Genomic DNA, 16,854 nt, shown 5'->3' on the forward strand with positions numbered 1-16,854 from the left:
TATATTTATAAATTATTACAAAAAAATGAGGAACTAAATTCAAATGCATTGCATTTAATGGCAACGATGTCTTCTTATTTTATTCATGTAACGACATGATGTGGATTATATAATTTCATTGGTTTCGAGTTGGTAATATTGTTTTAAATATAATATTTTCAATATTCAAATATACAAAGAAGTGATTTACATCATAATACATCAGTGGCGAAGGCTGGAGGTAGGCTGTTAAGATCCGCCATAAATAATGCACATTAAACTTTGCTAGTCATACGTATTTATTTTTATTGAACCAAGACTACAATTTACAGATGGTATTAGTTAGTTTTTAAAAATCAATTAAGCCCTGCCTAAACCAAACCATAATAGTTTTGGTATATTTTGGGCGATAGGACAAAATTCTGCACACATTTTCATTCATGCTTATTTGTTTTCGTTGGATTAAGAATACATATTACACATATTGTTGGTTCATTTTTTTAGTCCTGCACAACCAAACTATAATGGATAAAAAATATTATTCTATCTATAAAATATTCAAAGTTATGTATGATTTAATTGCATAATTTTAGATATTTTATAGATAGACGAGTATTCATTGACTATTATCTATTATGGCTTGGTTGTCGCAGGGTTTAATTAAATTTTAAAAACTAACCAACAAATTGTAGTCTTATTTCAATGAAAACAAATACATATGACTGACAAAGCTTAGTGTACACTATTTAGGGTGGATCTTAACAGCCTACCTATACCCTTCGCCACTGTAATACATGTAATATATTGTCTAACAAAGATAAATTATTACGAAAAGTCCCCGATGGTTGGCAACATTGTAATCAATAAAATTGTATTATGATTCATAATGATGTATTCGGAAAAGAGTCGGACTTATCTGTTAGTAACGGAGCACGAGAGAAACCAGGTTTTATCATTCTTGACTATTTATAAAGTTGATGACGGCAACGATTCTTCTCTGGTCCTGACCACGTTAAGGGAGTTTACACAGTTTGGCAATTCTTCTACAAGGTATTTACGTATTTAACAACCTTTTAAGGAGGAGGGTGTCATAGAATTTTTTAGCAAATTAAAGATTTAAAATGGCTACAATTAGGTGAACTTATTTTGAATAATAATTACTTTAACGGTGTTAAATGTAGATTTTTGGTGAAGACATTTTATTAATTAAAATATAATACAATACATAGTACTTATTCCAGACGACTAATTAATGATCCCCATTGATTAAGTATGCCCCATTGTGCAGATAAAAACCGGCTTTAATCATTATTACATTATGTGGAATAACTACTATTAAAAAATAATACGTGTTGTGTCATATTTTACTTAATATATAAGTTGTCATCATCCATACAAAATGCATTTTACATAGAATCTTTTATATTTAGATCAAGTGCATCACTGTGACAAAGATTTTTTAATTAATTGCTTAATTAGATTGATTTATAAATAATTTCTGGTGAAGTTTCAAACAAAAAACTTCTAAAAAAAAATGGGAGTTTCTAATTCATATCGACAATACCAAGCCTAAATGGTGATAGTGACAGTTTGCATGATTATGAGAGCAATTTAAAAAAAATATTTTATTGGTTTCGTCGTATATTTTTCATTAACCCATTCGCTGCGGACGTTTTAATTAATATTTAATAAATAACATGCTAATTATATCTAATGGCCATCTGATGGGCAACGCACCAGTTGCGTTGGACGCAGCGAATGGGTTAAACACCCTGGCAGAAAATAGTTTTAACTCTCATCAACACATTTTTGGGACTCTGAAGATGACATTCTAAAATAATCTAACCAAAAGATGTTGAATAGAACTCTCTTGTATAGAGATGGAGCCTACAGGTAATGAAAGTAATACCACTGATTTTTATACAAAAAGTATATTATGTACGTACTTAATTTATATTGCATAAAAAAGTGGCACTTATGTTAAGTTAAGTTCAACATCAATCAAAAGATTGACCCCAAAAATAACTACTTTTTTACATCACAAGATTAACAGCAGGTCTATTCCAACTACGTAACCCCATAACACTCAATAACGCACTTTGATTATATTTTCGACATCCAAGATAACTTCAATGTGTTACGAATGTATTCTGTGTACAAAACAGTTATCTACGGTTATCTAAAAGGCAAATTTATCGGTTGGTACCTGTGTTTAGTACTTCATTGCTTCGGATGAGGTCAAGCAATATCGTGCTTGCAACTATTTAATTAAATCACTTGGCAGAATCGAAGTAAAAAGTCTCACTATGTATTGATATTTCATACTAAACATAGAATACATCATAGCATTTTTATAACAATTTCGTAAGACTTTGGAGTTAAATTATGTTGGAATAGACTTGCTGGAAAAATTAATATCACTTCTCCCGGTGCTATATATGCATTTTTGTTTTATGAAGCATAATATATAGTTTGTTGTGTCAAAGGTAATTTTTGTCTCCTAATTCTGTCACAAGATGTCTCATATACTTATTACAATCTCCCCATAAGTTGATATATCATAAATTTTTATATTGTGTATATCGTGGAGAATAAATCCGTTGCCTCTCAATAGTTTAATCTCCTTTATTACTGTCTTCTATTGTTGGGGGGTTTTATATCCGGCCGGGTTCAGCTTTTGCCAGTTCCACGCGTCGGCGCACATCTCATTGAGACTCCTGGTGGCAGTCCATTTGAGTTCCTTGGCGGCAAGTTTGGCGTCCGCGTACGAAGTGGCGATGTCGCCGGCTCTTCTGGGGAGCAGCGCAAATGGAATACTCCTGCCTGCCGCCGCTTTGAAGGCTTCAACCACTTCTAACACCGAATATCCTTTTCCAGTACCTACAATACAAAAAAATATATATATTTCATCATGAACGAGAGATTTCGGCAAGTGACATTCTAATGGGTGGTGATTTTAGAGGTATAGAACTTTAAAATGAAATAAAACACATAAAAATCGTGGTAATGGCCATGGTATTGGCTTTATTGGAAAGATAATTTTATGCCTAATTATATATATATATATATAATTATAGAATAATTGGTGCGCGTTAAAAGGATTAATCTCACCTAAATTGTAAGCCTTAAATCCTGTGAATTCAGTCTGAAGAGCTAGATGCAAAGCGCTGACATGTCCCAGGGCCAAGTCAGTAATGTGGATATAGTCTCGGACTCCCGTTCCGTCAGGAGTGTCGTAGTCACTCCCAAACACTTGCAGCTCTGGTCTTCTGCCAACAGCCACCTGAGACGTAACAAGGATAAACATTTTATTGTAGCTATACAAAAAAGGACAACATAAAAGCAAGTTTCTAGTAAAGAGGATTAAAAACGGTGATATTGATATATTTTGTTATAAACAATGCTACTTTGAAATTATTACTATAATTGCTATTATGTAGTATATTGAGCAGTAAATAGATGTACTGTAAAGAATGTGTACGTGAAAGAGTGGGCGATTTATATTGTCGAAAAAGAACTTCTTTTCCACGTGTTAAAACTGTGAACTAACAATCCCCTCCAGTGCAGGTAATTACACTTCCGTGTTTAAATGAGGAACGTCCCCAAATTTATTATTTCATTTTACGCTCTCGTGGTGTACAGATCAATCAATTTATGTAATTTGAAGCGTTTTATAATAAAAATATGTCTAACTCTAAAACGATCAGGAGCGATGTTAGAATTATTATTAGTGAACTTTTGGTTTATTACGAATAAGAAAATGAGTCGCATCGTAAAGGAGAGCCGATACGATATTTATACATGCCTCTAGCACACATTGTCGCCATGACAGGTATGTCACTGAGAAGTCTTCTAAATGCAACTACAGCTATTTCTTATTATCGCCGATTTCTTGTTATCGGTCAATACTTACATAGATTGTCACTAAAACGTACACAACTGTAATATAAAGGGTCTATACATAGTATGAAAGTAAAAGAAGTTACCTGTGCAATGTAAGGCATCAAATTGTTGGGGGTTCCAGAAGGATCCTCTCCGATTTGACCGGATGTGTGAGCACCGACTGGGTTGAAGTAGCGAAGAGAAATTACTCCCCATGCCTAAAAATATACACAAAAAATTAATAAAGACTCGCTTGAGTTAAATTTAATTATGCAGGCGTTCATGACTTTTTAGTGTTCTGGATCTGGTCCAAATAGTTTAATACAATCTCTAATAGTTTATTGGCCAAAATCTTCCATGCATTTCCATCTACACATCTATTTTTTTTTTACTATGTTCGAACCTAAGAAGATCATACGGGTGTCCACAGAGTGGAAGTTGTATTAACAGATTTTTGTTTTTACGAGAAATATATTATGTTGGCCACTTGCTCAATCTATTAGGTCCATACTGTGACCGAAACACACATTGAAAAACGATATGCGAATTTGCCAGACCCTGGATAATGATAATGTCCCGGGTTCGAACCCGGGACCCACGACATTATAAGCGACGCGGTAACCGTCGCATCTATTTTTACGAGCATAATATTGTTTTTGGCAGTATAAAGGTCATAGATTTATTTATTTATTTATTTATTTATTTAGAAAAAGAGTATTACAGTATTACAGCGATTGGCCAATGCGCCATAATACATAATAAATACAAAATTATAAAAATATCTTAATTACAAATAACAACTAATAAAACAAGAAAGTAGAAAAGACAGCATGTGTTTATGTAAATATTAAAGAAACATGATAATATATACAATTATAAATTTAACCTATTTAACACGTCCGCAAACATTATATAGTTAATAAAAAATAAATCAACTTTATGGTGCCATCAAATAAGTTAATCGCATCATGAAACATAACATCTGTCCTGCGACAAGGTATCTTGAAGACCGTAGACTTACGAGTGATATTGGTGGGAACATGAAAATTAATATTTGCCAGTATATACGGATTGTAAATGAACCTACGAAGAAGTAAAAAGAAATGCTTTAAAAGAGCAATCACTCTTCGGGTGGACAGGGATTGCATTGATAGCATACCCAGAAGAAAATGAGTCGGGAAATTCATTTTATTATCATTATCATAAGGAAAGAACCCGTATGTTCTTATGTAGAGAAATCTAAGAAATCTATTGTGGACTCGATCCAACTTAATTGTGTGGATTGACCTATCAGGACTCCAAATAATGCTGGCATATTCAAGAATACTCAACACAAACGATACGTAGATAGATAGATAGCTAAAAGTCGCATAACAAGCGGCCATATAGCGAGATGTGACTGTATGTAATGATACTTACTGGATCACTCGAGCAGAGATCCCTCATGATTTCCTCGACGAAGTATTTACTTTTGCCGTAGGGGTTGGTGCACCCTTGTCCTGTCGGATGATTTTCGTCCAATGGGAGATACTGTGGAGTACCATAAACGGTTGCGGACGAGCTGTAAACCAGCTTATACACTCCGTGGGTCTTCATTACCTGAAAACAAACAAAATTAGCATACTTGCCGCAGTCTACTTAGCATTTTTTTTTTTGATATTTCAAAAGCTCTACAGATTTACCAATATATTTTAACAGGACATTTTAAATTGAAATGTTTCAATATTTACTTAAATAATAAAAAAGTTTCAGGAGTTTAGTAAATTCATGTCAGATTTATTACAAATTTAAATGTGGATGCGGTCCATTTTTTTTCCTTTGTAAATCTGTCTTGCCAAGATGTATAATATATGCATAACAATAATGAATAATAAATAATTACAAGATAAAAAGAACTTTTTATATACAACGTTTTTAAATTTCCTGTTGAATCATCATATATATATAAACTTGACTTGACTAGCTTAAACGATCAAAAAAATTTGTACTTGATAGAAATAATACTGAAATTTCATATTGATTTCCATAGTAACGCACTGATACCGCCTAAACCATGGCATCCTCAGAGGATCCAAGGCCATGAGGCCTGAATCATCATTGGGCTGATTCATGCAAACATGAACAGATCGTCTGCGAGGCAAATTTCTAGCCCGTAAGCTTAGATGTATGAAAATTTATAGTCACCCTTTTGCAAGTTCTACAAAATTTAATGAAATCATTCTAGCCCTTAATGTATGTAAAATCCTGCATTTTCTTTATACCTACATAAATTCTAGAAGCAAGCAAAGTAAAACCTAGCATCATTATAAATTTTATACTTATTCAATTTTAAACATACAAGCAAGCTGTAATTTAGTGCAGTAATGTTAATCCCAGCAAATGCAGTCGCTTTCAAAGCATGTACCTGGAAAAGGTCTGGTTGAATATTTCTGTGGTTAGCAAAAATTCTCAGAAATATGACACCCAATGTACCTACCAGCCAGGTGTAAAGGCTGTCCTTTTGTCATTTTTCAATGACAGAATTTGTAGGTAATATTTTTAATTCTTGCCTGAGTTAACCTACTCCAAAAAGGTTGATTCATTCGGTTTTTGGTCTCTACTCTCTGCAGACGTCGGCCGCGGCCGCTGGCGTCACCCGCCATTTTAAATTTAATTATTTTTTGTTTTTAAATATTTTCTACGCTGTACTACTTGCCTGTAAATGTATTCTGATATTTGGCACCCAACGTGGGGCGCCAAATGTTACATCATCACGGGGGGTCCAGCGCTCTTACCTACCCCCCCCCCTTTCGGAGGTGATAGCACGTATATATTGATATTAATAATTTAGTTGCTAGGTCCCACTTAGCAACTAATGATAATTTTACTTTTTACGGATTTCTTCCGAAATGACTTTTCATACAAAACAGAATTAACTGAAAATGAAATTAATTCTACTTAAAGTTGGCTAAAAAAATGCATTGGCATCGTGTTCTGATATATTCTAAAAGTTTCAAATGTCTAGATAGTCGGGAAGTTAGTTATTAATCGATTGCAAGATTTGTATCGGACAAAGAACCACCGGACAAATAAGAATACAAGCTAAGAAAAACGTTGTAAAAAATGAGGTTTATTCACAAATTTAATGACAACATTGTAAATTATTTTTCAATATTTCCCATTCGATACTGTCTACACTCTAAGCAGACAATAAGAAATATAATATAATAGGCTGCTGACAATTATAAATTAAAGCATGAAGCAGACAAAAATATTCTCACTATTGATATGAAGAAATACTGTAATTTAAGTGATGAGGATTGAACGAACACAAGTGCACCGGTGATCAAGTTAAGTAAATTGACTTAAAAATTGTCAAAATTCTGAAGATGAGATCTTGTTCTCAAATGAGCCATTCTTACTATGTTTATTAATGTTATGAATGATGATAACAACAATCAAATTAAAGAACATTGCTATGTAAATAACAACACCAATTTATACACAATCTATGGAGTGCAATTAAATGTTAGGAAGGAACATGTTTGAATCCTGTTTTATGTATAAATAGATATGTAAAAACTGCTCCTAAACAAGATCTGAACAAAAACTAACCATAAATGCGAGTGGGAAAACATTCAATATCTGTATAATCTACGCAATATGCGTTAGAGTAAGGTAGAAGACATGAATAAACGACTTGATGAAGCTAGACATCAAGCCGGTATATATTGATTTGACTGATGTGCTTAGTGGTAAAGGTTGGAGGTAGGCTGTTAAGATCCGCCATAAATCGTGCACACTAAACATTGTCAGTCATACGTATTTGTTTTCATTGAAATAAGACTACAATTTACAGATGGTGATGGTTAGTTTTTAAAATCCAATTAAACCCTGCGAAAACCCTAAATGGTGGATCTTAACAGTCTTCCTCCACCCTTCGCTGCTGCTCTATAATAGGTATTATCGCTGTGAGCTCCTCACTCACTTTTTAAACTACAGTATTATGTTACTTGTACTCGTTTCATTCACAGCACCTCAATTTTTTTATTCTTCGCGTCAGTGTGGATTGTGCTCAATTCAACAATACAAAAATAAAAATAATAACTTTGAATCCGATTTGGCAGTCTGGAGTGAAATAGAAAAATGTATTTTCTTGCCAGATCCGACCTTGATTCCGCACAAAAAACAACATGCTATCGCCACACGATCTAATGCTAGATTTCACAATCTTCTTACTTATTTCAAACAAAATCTCTAATAATGCTATTTTAAATAAAAAAATATGAAGACAACTAATAGAGAGTAATGAAATCAAATCGCATTTTAAAATTACCAATATTATTGCATCATAAACGATCAAATTACCTCTAAAAGCACACTGGATCCGGTAATATTATTCTGGTAGTACGTCAGAGGAATTTTGCATGATTCGCCGACGGCTTTCAGAGCTGCAAAATGCATCACGCAGTCAATTTTATGCTGAAATCACAAAAGGTATAACATTACTGTAATATGAGCGGGATGAATCTGGGATTTACTACACCAATCAAATTATACTGAGAAGTATTTATAATTTCAGTATATTTTCTGAGAATTGGTCATGGCTCTGATATAGAGTTAAATTGAGGAAAATTGAGTTATCTACCCAAGCTAGTTTTTGACACAATTATTAGTAGGTATGTTATTATATTGAGACTCGCAAGGTGTCTTACGGGTAGTGATTCTGACGATCTTTGTTGGCATGCAAACTGGTCCCTAGAATATAAGCAATTATCTGTTTAATATTATGTAATAATAGAAAAGATGATTGTTGAATTTTTCAAGTGATTATTACTCCGCTGTGAATGATTTGAATGAATGAGCGCTTAGACTGCAGTGCTTCTCTAACTTTTTCATTGTATTAGTAAAAAAATTTAATAGAATACTTGCATTACAGAAATATACTTGGTTTGTTCAAAAAATATCGAAGCTTTAGCTGGGAAAAATACAATTTATCCACATGGAGGTCTATAAACCCAACCACTTCAAAATAATCTTTTTCGATTCGATGCAAGGTGCATTGTCATGATGCAGCTGTCAAATTCCCGCTGCCCACAAATTCAGTCCAATGTGCCCATCATGAAGGACGGAGGACCTCCAGTTAGTACCCTTTGGTAATGTTTTGACCCTACGGGAGTCAAAGAAAACGGTCAATATCCACAACCAACATGCAGGTTCTTTGAACTGGTTGTACAGCTCCTTAATTTGTGTGATGCCCATGGCAATCTTCTGAATACTTCTCGCTTGGCCATTGCCAAACTTGATGCAATAATAGAGTTCAAGTCGTTGTCACGACACGTTTCGGGTGAAATAAATAACAATTTAACAGGCGCTCAGTACACTTCCTCATTTACCTGATGCCATCGAATGATATTCTCTGAGGCTCGGAGGGGGGAGGGGGATATTCAATATTCTCACATGAAGGTAGCTGCAAAGTTTCATTTGTTTCCGCAGTATAAAACAAAAGTCAGATGTTTTTAAACATCCCATAAAGATAATGAATTACTACTTACATTGTTGAATACTCTGGTTAATTCGTCTTTGTCCTTAATATCGACGGAGTAAAACGTAACAGTGTTGCCGGTGAGTTTCTCTACGCGACGCAGGGCTTCGGGTAAGTCGGAGCCCTTGTCCATGTGCGCGTTGCAGAGGTTGTCCACAGCGATCACTCGACACCCGTTGGACAGGAGTTCCAAGACGGCATGCGAACCCACATAGCCTGCGCCACCCGTCACCAGTACAACAGGAAGAGACATCTGGAAGACGAAATGCAATCGCTCTTTAGTAGTTAATTCAAGTTTGACAGAAATTGCATTGGTCATTGACGGATTCATGGCAAAAAGTTAGTCTATATTATGAAGTCTTATTAAATTTTACTAATAAACTACTTCGAAATCTTCTACGTATAAGGTCGGAACTGCAAAATGGTAACTTGTTAGTACGATTTTAATAAATTTTAATGACACCACAACTTTTTTTTGGTTTTTTTTATCTTTATTTTTATTATCTTTAAAATTATTTAACCTCTCCAGGAGTAAATTAATTAGTCATGCTATGGGGAGTGAGTTTTTTTACATAAATATTGTTTTTCTTTTTTAAATCAAAACAGTGTAATATGAAGATAGAAATGTTTTAAAAATAGTAAAAAAAAAAACTCACTTTTTTAACTTCATACTTGAAGCATAGACACCAATACACCCACTGATACACCCCTGTTACAGGCGGGCTTCTCCCGGTGTAAAATAATCATTTAGTAGCTATAAGTCGAAACGTAACCCTGACCTCTAGAAACGGCTTCATAAAACATCTAATCTGATTCCTTGCTCAACCACGTAAGTATTTTTTGATCATAAGTAAAGGCCTTCGTCCGGTGTGTGAAAATCGCATATTGGGCGGAGGTGTAATTAAGATAAATTTAATTTAATTTAAAAAGTATAAATGATGATGGATGAAAGCGATAATTTTAAGACTAAATATAAGTATTCAAATATAATAAATTTTGCCGCGCATTGTGCGTGAAATCCTCGCGCGCCGGCGCCAGGGTCAGGCTCGTGATTCGCCGAATCAAAGATCATGCGATCAAGATTTGGCCAATCACTAGTCCCTTTTTCTAATGGCGTGGGTACGCGAAGTTTAAAAAAATAAATAAATTAGTAAGCGTCCCCTTTCCGACATATACGGACCTGCGTAACTAATTGTAAAAACCTAAACATGTAAAGAAAGTGTAAAATATAAGGAATACCAAGTTACACGAGACAGACGTGGTTTTATTTAATTCCACTCTCAAATATATCGTACTTTTTTTTTTGTGAATCCGGGGTTCGATGGACAGCTGAGCTAGCCGCTGGAACCCCGGGGATCTCACCACACTACTAGACTGACGTACAAGTACGTCCATACTCCTGCATGTGAAAATCGTGTGAACGTACATATTCCCGGAAAGGTTAAAATTAAATAGGCAATTAAATCAAAATAGCCAAAAACGCAGTTCTGACCTTTTACATAGGAGGCGTCGACTTGATGATATTCCTTGAACATATTATTTAGTGTCGTTGATTTGGTAGCCAGAGCAAAATATGTTTTGAGTATGTTTTTAGGCCATAAGGTCCAATGACAAAAGTGTAGAAGTAGGTGTGAAACAATCACAAAAACACAACCCGGACTATGAGAAAATCACATATATGTATTGTGACCTCACTGGAAATCAAGCCCGGAGTCGTTTCATCAGAAGCCTGCGCCTTACGTATTGGACTATGAGTGAAATTGAAATTGAAACATGGTGATTTATTTATTATGTTTGAATAGGCTTGTGAATATGCCCATGCACAAAGTTGTCTGGCCGGCCAATTGCTGAAAGCGTTGAGCCTTTAATATTGATCAAATACACACTGAAAAACATCATGTGATTTTTGCCAGATGCGGGTCTTGCATCCGCAACTACAGATTCAGAGACGGGAACTCTGTGACTGTGTACCATTGTGCTCCAAATCAGGATGCTTTAAAAAATTCGTTATCATTACAAGCAGGATGCGTTGATGATAATTTTTTTATAAGTAATAATGAAATTCAAATCAAATCCCATTTTCAATATTAAACCATTGTTTAAAATCATAAGTGACTTGTTTTTTTTTTAAACTGTAGGTAATAGAGACTTAGTGGGTGTAAATAGTTAATAGGTAGGTAATAGATAAGATTTTATTAGTGAAGAATATAATAAAACATAGCAATAATTGTTGTTATCAATGTTATCATTATTTTATGGCTGAGCATCCAATAAAATAAGTAGAAAATGACAGATAAAATTTCATGACAAAATGTAAAACTTAATTATTTTCAAAAGGGTAATAATATATCTGCTGTTATTTTAACACTCCGAAATCTTTATGTGGTAAATATCAGTGGCGAATGGTGGAGGTAGGCTGTTCAGATCCAGCACAAATAGTACACTCTAAACTTTTTCAGTCATACATATTTGTTTTCATTGAACTAAAACCACAACAACGCGAAGAGTGTTGGGTTAGTTTTTAAAATTCAATTGAGTTACATAGACGTTCAGCTTTTCTGATGTCTTCTTGCATCCCTAATCTGATGCCATCTCAATTTTTGCTCTTTTCACGAATTATAATGTCTATAGTGAATTGTATGTATGCGGTTTGCCAGAGTTTAGTGTACACTATTTAAGTCGCATCTTAACAGCCTACGTTAAAACACTTCACCACTGGGTGATATTACATGGTGTGGAATGAACACTACATAATTTATTATTGTTTTATTTCAATTAATACAATGTTTTCGCACCAATACTTGACAGATAATATCATTAAAGTGCACCATTTATAAAAATCACAGTCTACCTCAACTAGAATTTTTTACAGTGAACATTCAGATTTTTTTTCCCACACACATGCGACATAAAAAAGAAAGAATCAAGGCCTACTATTGTTAATTAGATCTAAAACAAAATTATAATTCAATTGACTATTTTGAATTTAGTATGCTTCAAATGAATGATGAATTTCATGAATATTAATTGTTTACAAAATTTAAAAGAATGAAACACGTCATGATATTAGTGGCAATGTGTCAACTTATACGTGAGTCTCGGGTTCGAATCACAGGTCTGGCAAAAGCAATGTGTTTTTGGATCCAAAGCATGGACCGAATAGAAAATCTGTTAAGAAACCGCTTAATGAGGCGGCCAAGATGCACATCGGATTGTAGAGCTGATAAAAGAGACTAATATTTCTTGAACTAGGTAAGTTAAATTGCTATTTTCAATCCAAGATAGTGCTTCACAGTGGGGACGTATTTTGTGAGAGGTTCATTTGTTACGAGGATTAGACATTTACTGTAACTCTTCTCATATGGGCATGTCTGTGGTGTATATCAGTGGCGAAGGGTGGAGGTAGGCTATTAAGATCCGCCATAAATATTGCACACTATACTTTGTCAGTCATACATACTTGTTTTCATTGCAATAAGACTACATTTTACAGATTGTGTTGGTTAGTTTTAAAAAATCAATTAAGCCCTGTCTTACTTTTGACTATTTATTATGGCTTGGTTTCGCAGGGTTTAATTGAATTTTAAAAACTAACCAACACCATCCGTAAAATGTAGTCTTATTACAATGAAAACAAGTATGTATGACTGACAAAGTTTAGTGTGCAATATTTATGGCGGATCTTAACGCTTTCGCTGCTGAATAGATAATGAGATTTTAATTGCCCCCTTTAAAATGCACGTTAATTACATCGATCGGCCGCCTGGTCATTACGCACCGTGTGCGTCTTCCGCGTCCAAAGTATTAATAGCCTACCTCCACCCTTCGCCACTGGTGTATATAATATCGTCACCGTTCAGGCAAAAGTCACCAACCCTGAAAATGGCAGTTTTGAGTTGAGTATGTCACACGAAGCGTAAAATTATGTTCTTTAAGATGCAAAAGTCACCACGGTACATTAGTTAGTAAAATGTTGTTTAAATCCGAATTATTTGTTTTCCACTAAATGACTTTTGATAAAATCTTAACAAGCAAAAGTCATTATAGGTGAATAGACATTATTGACTCTAAAAAAATAAATCCTTCGTTATAAATATACAAGCAAAAGTCACTATACTATGGATGGTGAGTTTTACTAATTTGTCATTTGAAAACTTCTAACACTTGTCTGAAATACGCAAAAATAACCAAACAGGAATAGATTACCTTAGCTTGTTATAATAAGATCGCTTTGGTCAGATTATTGACAAGCAAAAGTCACCAAACCATAATTGAGCTACCTTACCTCCTTCAAAACCTTCTAGATGTTTTAATTAGCATCAAAAAGTAAAATTACCTTAAAGAAATTATTAAGAACACATGAGAAAATAATGTAATGTAGATAAAACCTTAAAAACATTTAAATCTGATTTTTCCTGCATTTTCAAATTTTCAAATTGCGATATCTCAAAACTATGTTTTTAGGGTTGGTGACTTTTGCCTGAACGGTGACGATATGACCTCCAATGTGGTATGATGTCCAACATGCTCCAATTAGGAGCGAATTAGGAGCCATGGATAAATAATGATTAACATGTGAATTTCACAGTCAGTAGGATATGCCCACATCGATTACGAGTGAAACATGCTAACTTCTGCTCCTCGATGGGCGACTTGCGAGATGAATTCAATTTTATAAAGTCATTAACAATTTTATTATTTAATGTTTGCGTGCCATTTCCGAGTCACGTAATTGTAGTATAAAATTATACAAAATATTGATAAATTATTTTGATATCTCTGAATTGTTGACCAATATAAATTAATCTCATATCAATCACTATGCGTTACATGTAGTAGATAACGATAATTGAAAAATAAGCTTTAATCAAAGATTTAATACTAAGAAAGTGAATTAGAAAAAAGGTTACTATTTTAAAGCCAACAATTCATGGCTGCACGTAGTTGTAAAAGCGGAAGCGTGCGAGAGTTTGCTCTAAGATTTATTTGCCAGAACCCCATTACATGGTCGTCAAAATGTTGCATTCGTGTGTAAGATTACAAAAGTTTTTTTATATAAAGAACTGCCATTATTCAGTTGAATAATCACAAACAGCATGCAAGCGAGTAACCAAAATAAAACGTCAGCAGCAGGCCGCCTGTCAGCTGTCAGCTAATACAGAGAATATTTATTTTTCAATTTAACAATACTAAAATTGTTATGGAATGGAGTTGTCTTTAAATCATTTTGAGAATGGGTTTATAGTCTGAGTTGTCAACTTAAATAATTAAAATATTTAATTGCATTCTACAAGGTAAACCGCCAGTTAGATTAGGAAATCAAATCATCAATCCCACTAGTAATATTCACAACTCTTTGGTTTCAATTTCTTATGAATATTATACCTAGTATTATTTTTTTGGTTATTCGTAGAGTAAATTCTAATGTTTTATTGTATTCTGGTTATGTATGAAATAAATGATTTATAGATAAGATATTGCCAATAATTACAGTATGAGATTAAGCCATGTAAAATAATATTATCAATAGATAATGATTCAATAGTCACCGAACAAGCAAAGATGAAACGTACAATATTATAAAGTAGGTATTATATTTTTACATATGAAGCGCCTAGTTTCAAAAGCCCCTAAAACGGTTTTTGAACATTTTTGAGTTAGATATGTATTTAGATCGATATTTTTGTTACCTATATGACGGCCAAAGATTGAACTTTAAAAAACGCCAAAAACCGTCAAAAATTAGGGTAAATTTCAAAACCCGCTAAAATGGTTGGGTGTGCTTTTCAAATACCCCTAAAATGGAAAGCTAAAATACTCTTTAGAATATAACGAATTAAAAAATAAATACATTAAGTTCACAGATTTAATTAATATGATTTTTTATCATTATTCTCAAAACTACCTTAACCTGTTTTTCTTATTTTTCTCAGAACTACCTAAAAACGTTTTAGGGGCTTTTGAAACTAGGCGCTTCATATTATTATATTGATTTTTAAAAGCTACAAAAAATACTGTAAATATGCCGCAGATGCCCGCATGAGATTTCATATCTTTCTTTTTAGACCAAACCAAACCTAACCTAACCTAACATAACCTACCCCAACCTAATATAATGTTAGTGTGCGATAATGATGCATCGAAATATATGAAAATTTCAAATTTTAAATTAACAATTATTGGATCGAAAAGCATTCGACAGAAAAAAGTAAGTATTTAATATAATTTTATTGTCTACACTCTACATGGAATAAACTGTTTTCGTCAAAAAAAATTATAAAAGCTCATGCGGGCATCTGTGGCACAATTACCAAAAATACAATATGTATATCGGTGACAAAGGGTGAAGGTAGGCTGTGGAGATATGATATAAATAGTGGACACAAAACATTGTCAGTCATAGGTCTTATTCAGACATACAGTCAGACAGTACTATTAGGTCAGATAATCGAAAATATACTAAGTAGATTGGATCAGATGTACATTAATTATTATTAAATAAATATTTGTACATGATACGTGGAGTAAAGACAGTTTTTAAACACCTTGGTATATTGTAATTTTTCCTTTCAAAATAATAAATATCGCATAATATGGAATAAAGGCGATAAAAATTGTGCAATTTGAAAAAAAACCGCTGACTAAATCTTTTATCAATTAATTGGAGACAGTTAAAAAAACAGTGGTAATTAATATAATACAAATGAAAAAGTGTGGATTTGACGGTACCTTTAGATAAACAGCTTCGCGTGGACGATGCCTCGTCGTAATGATAACGTTTAAAAGCCGTCGTGGCGAATAAAATTTATTGTTTACACATTGCGCTGGAAAATCTGTCGTATCTCTTATCTCATGGTTGCATTTTTACGGCCGGCGTATCGCAGCTGATATAATATAATTAATAATTATACACGGAATAATGTGTTCATCGGCAGTTGCGTGACGTATGGACGAGCGGCTGTAAGTTTACAATAAATAAACGCCAGCCATCGGCCACCGATGAACTAATTTTAGACATTCTGAAATAAAACATGATCCAGTATCCAAACAATATTTGCATCAATTTTAGGTTTTTGATTTGACAACTGTCAAAAAGTTGCCACAATGTAAAGACTACTCTCCCGATTTTTAAATATTATTTATTTGTGCAGTAAACATCACAAAATTGAAGTAATTTATTAATTATTATTGAGTGTGCAGAGATGTGTTTATTTTATAACTCACAGAGAAAATACAAAATAAAATCTTTCAACTATTGCTCTAATAAAAATCTTGGTGCGTGTCAAATCATCATCAGCCTGAGTCTATCCACTGCTGGATGAAGGCCTCTTCAAGCTGCTTCCACTTCTCTTGGTCCTGTGCGTTGCGCAGCCACGTACTTCCACAGAACTTTATCATTTCATCGATCCAGCAGCCTCTAGGTCTACCTTGCGGACGTTTTGTACCTCTTGGATGACTAAATTTGTCCA

General features: G+C 33.7%; 1 protein-coding gene across 2 annotated transcripts; it reads right to left on the reverse strand.

Annotated features, from left to right (window-relative positions):
• Positions 1-1,461: 1,461 nt before the first annotated feature.
• Gale (UDP-galactose 4'-epimerase) lies at positions 1,462-16,472 on the reverse strand. 2 transcript variants are annotated; one of them, XM_085960629.1, is made up of 7 exons: positions 16,115-16,472; positions 9,396-9,638; positions 8,209-8,322; positions 5,281-5,460; positions 3,966-4,079; positions 3,091-3,262; positions 1,462-2,859 (listed from the first exon to the last, which is right to left on the reverse strand). In XM_085960629.1, the coding sequence occupies exons 2-7, from the start codon at positions 9,636-9,638 to the stop codon at positions 2,618-2,620; spliced, it is 1,065 nt and encodes a 354-aa protein (XP_085816755.1). In that variant the 5' UTR covers positions 16,115-16,472; the 3' UTR covers positions 1,462-2,617. The 2 variants fall into 2 exon arrangements, with proteins under 2 accessions (XP_085816755.1, XP_085816754.1); XM_085960628.1 differs by lacking the exon at positions 16,115-16,472 and adding an exon at positions 15,697-15,846 and having other exon boundaries at positions 1,899-2,859.
• Between the last annotated feature and the right edge of the window lie 382 nt (positions 16,473-16,854).

This window comes from Rhyacophila brunnea, unplaced genomic scaffold, assembly GCF_057557595.1.
Source record: "Rhyacophila brunnea isolate RB1 unplaced genomic scaffold, BYU_Rbru_1.0 scaffold_12, whole genome shotgun sequence".
In the NCBI taxonomy this organism is placed as follows: Eukaryota; Metazoa; Arthropoda; class Insecta; order Trichoptera; family Rhyacophilidae; genus Rhyacophila; species Rhyacophila brunnea.

Bases quoted from the DNA above. Each gene is read 5' to 3' on its own strand.
- Gale (XM_085960628.1), bottom strand. From the start codon at position 15,786: ATGACTGACAATGTTTTGTGTCCACTATTTATATCATATCTCCACAGC. The intron at 8,323-9,395 runs GTAAGTAGTAAT...TTGTGATTTCAG, and splicing joins TAACCAGAGTATTCAACAAT to CATAAAATTGACTGCGTGAT. The intron at 3,263-3,965 runs GTAACTTCTTTT...GTTACGTCTCAG, and splicing joins TGATGCCTTACATTGCACAG to GTGGCTGTTGGCAGAAGACC.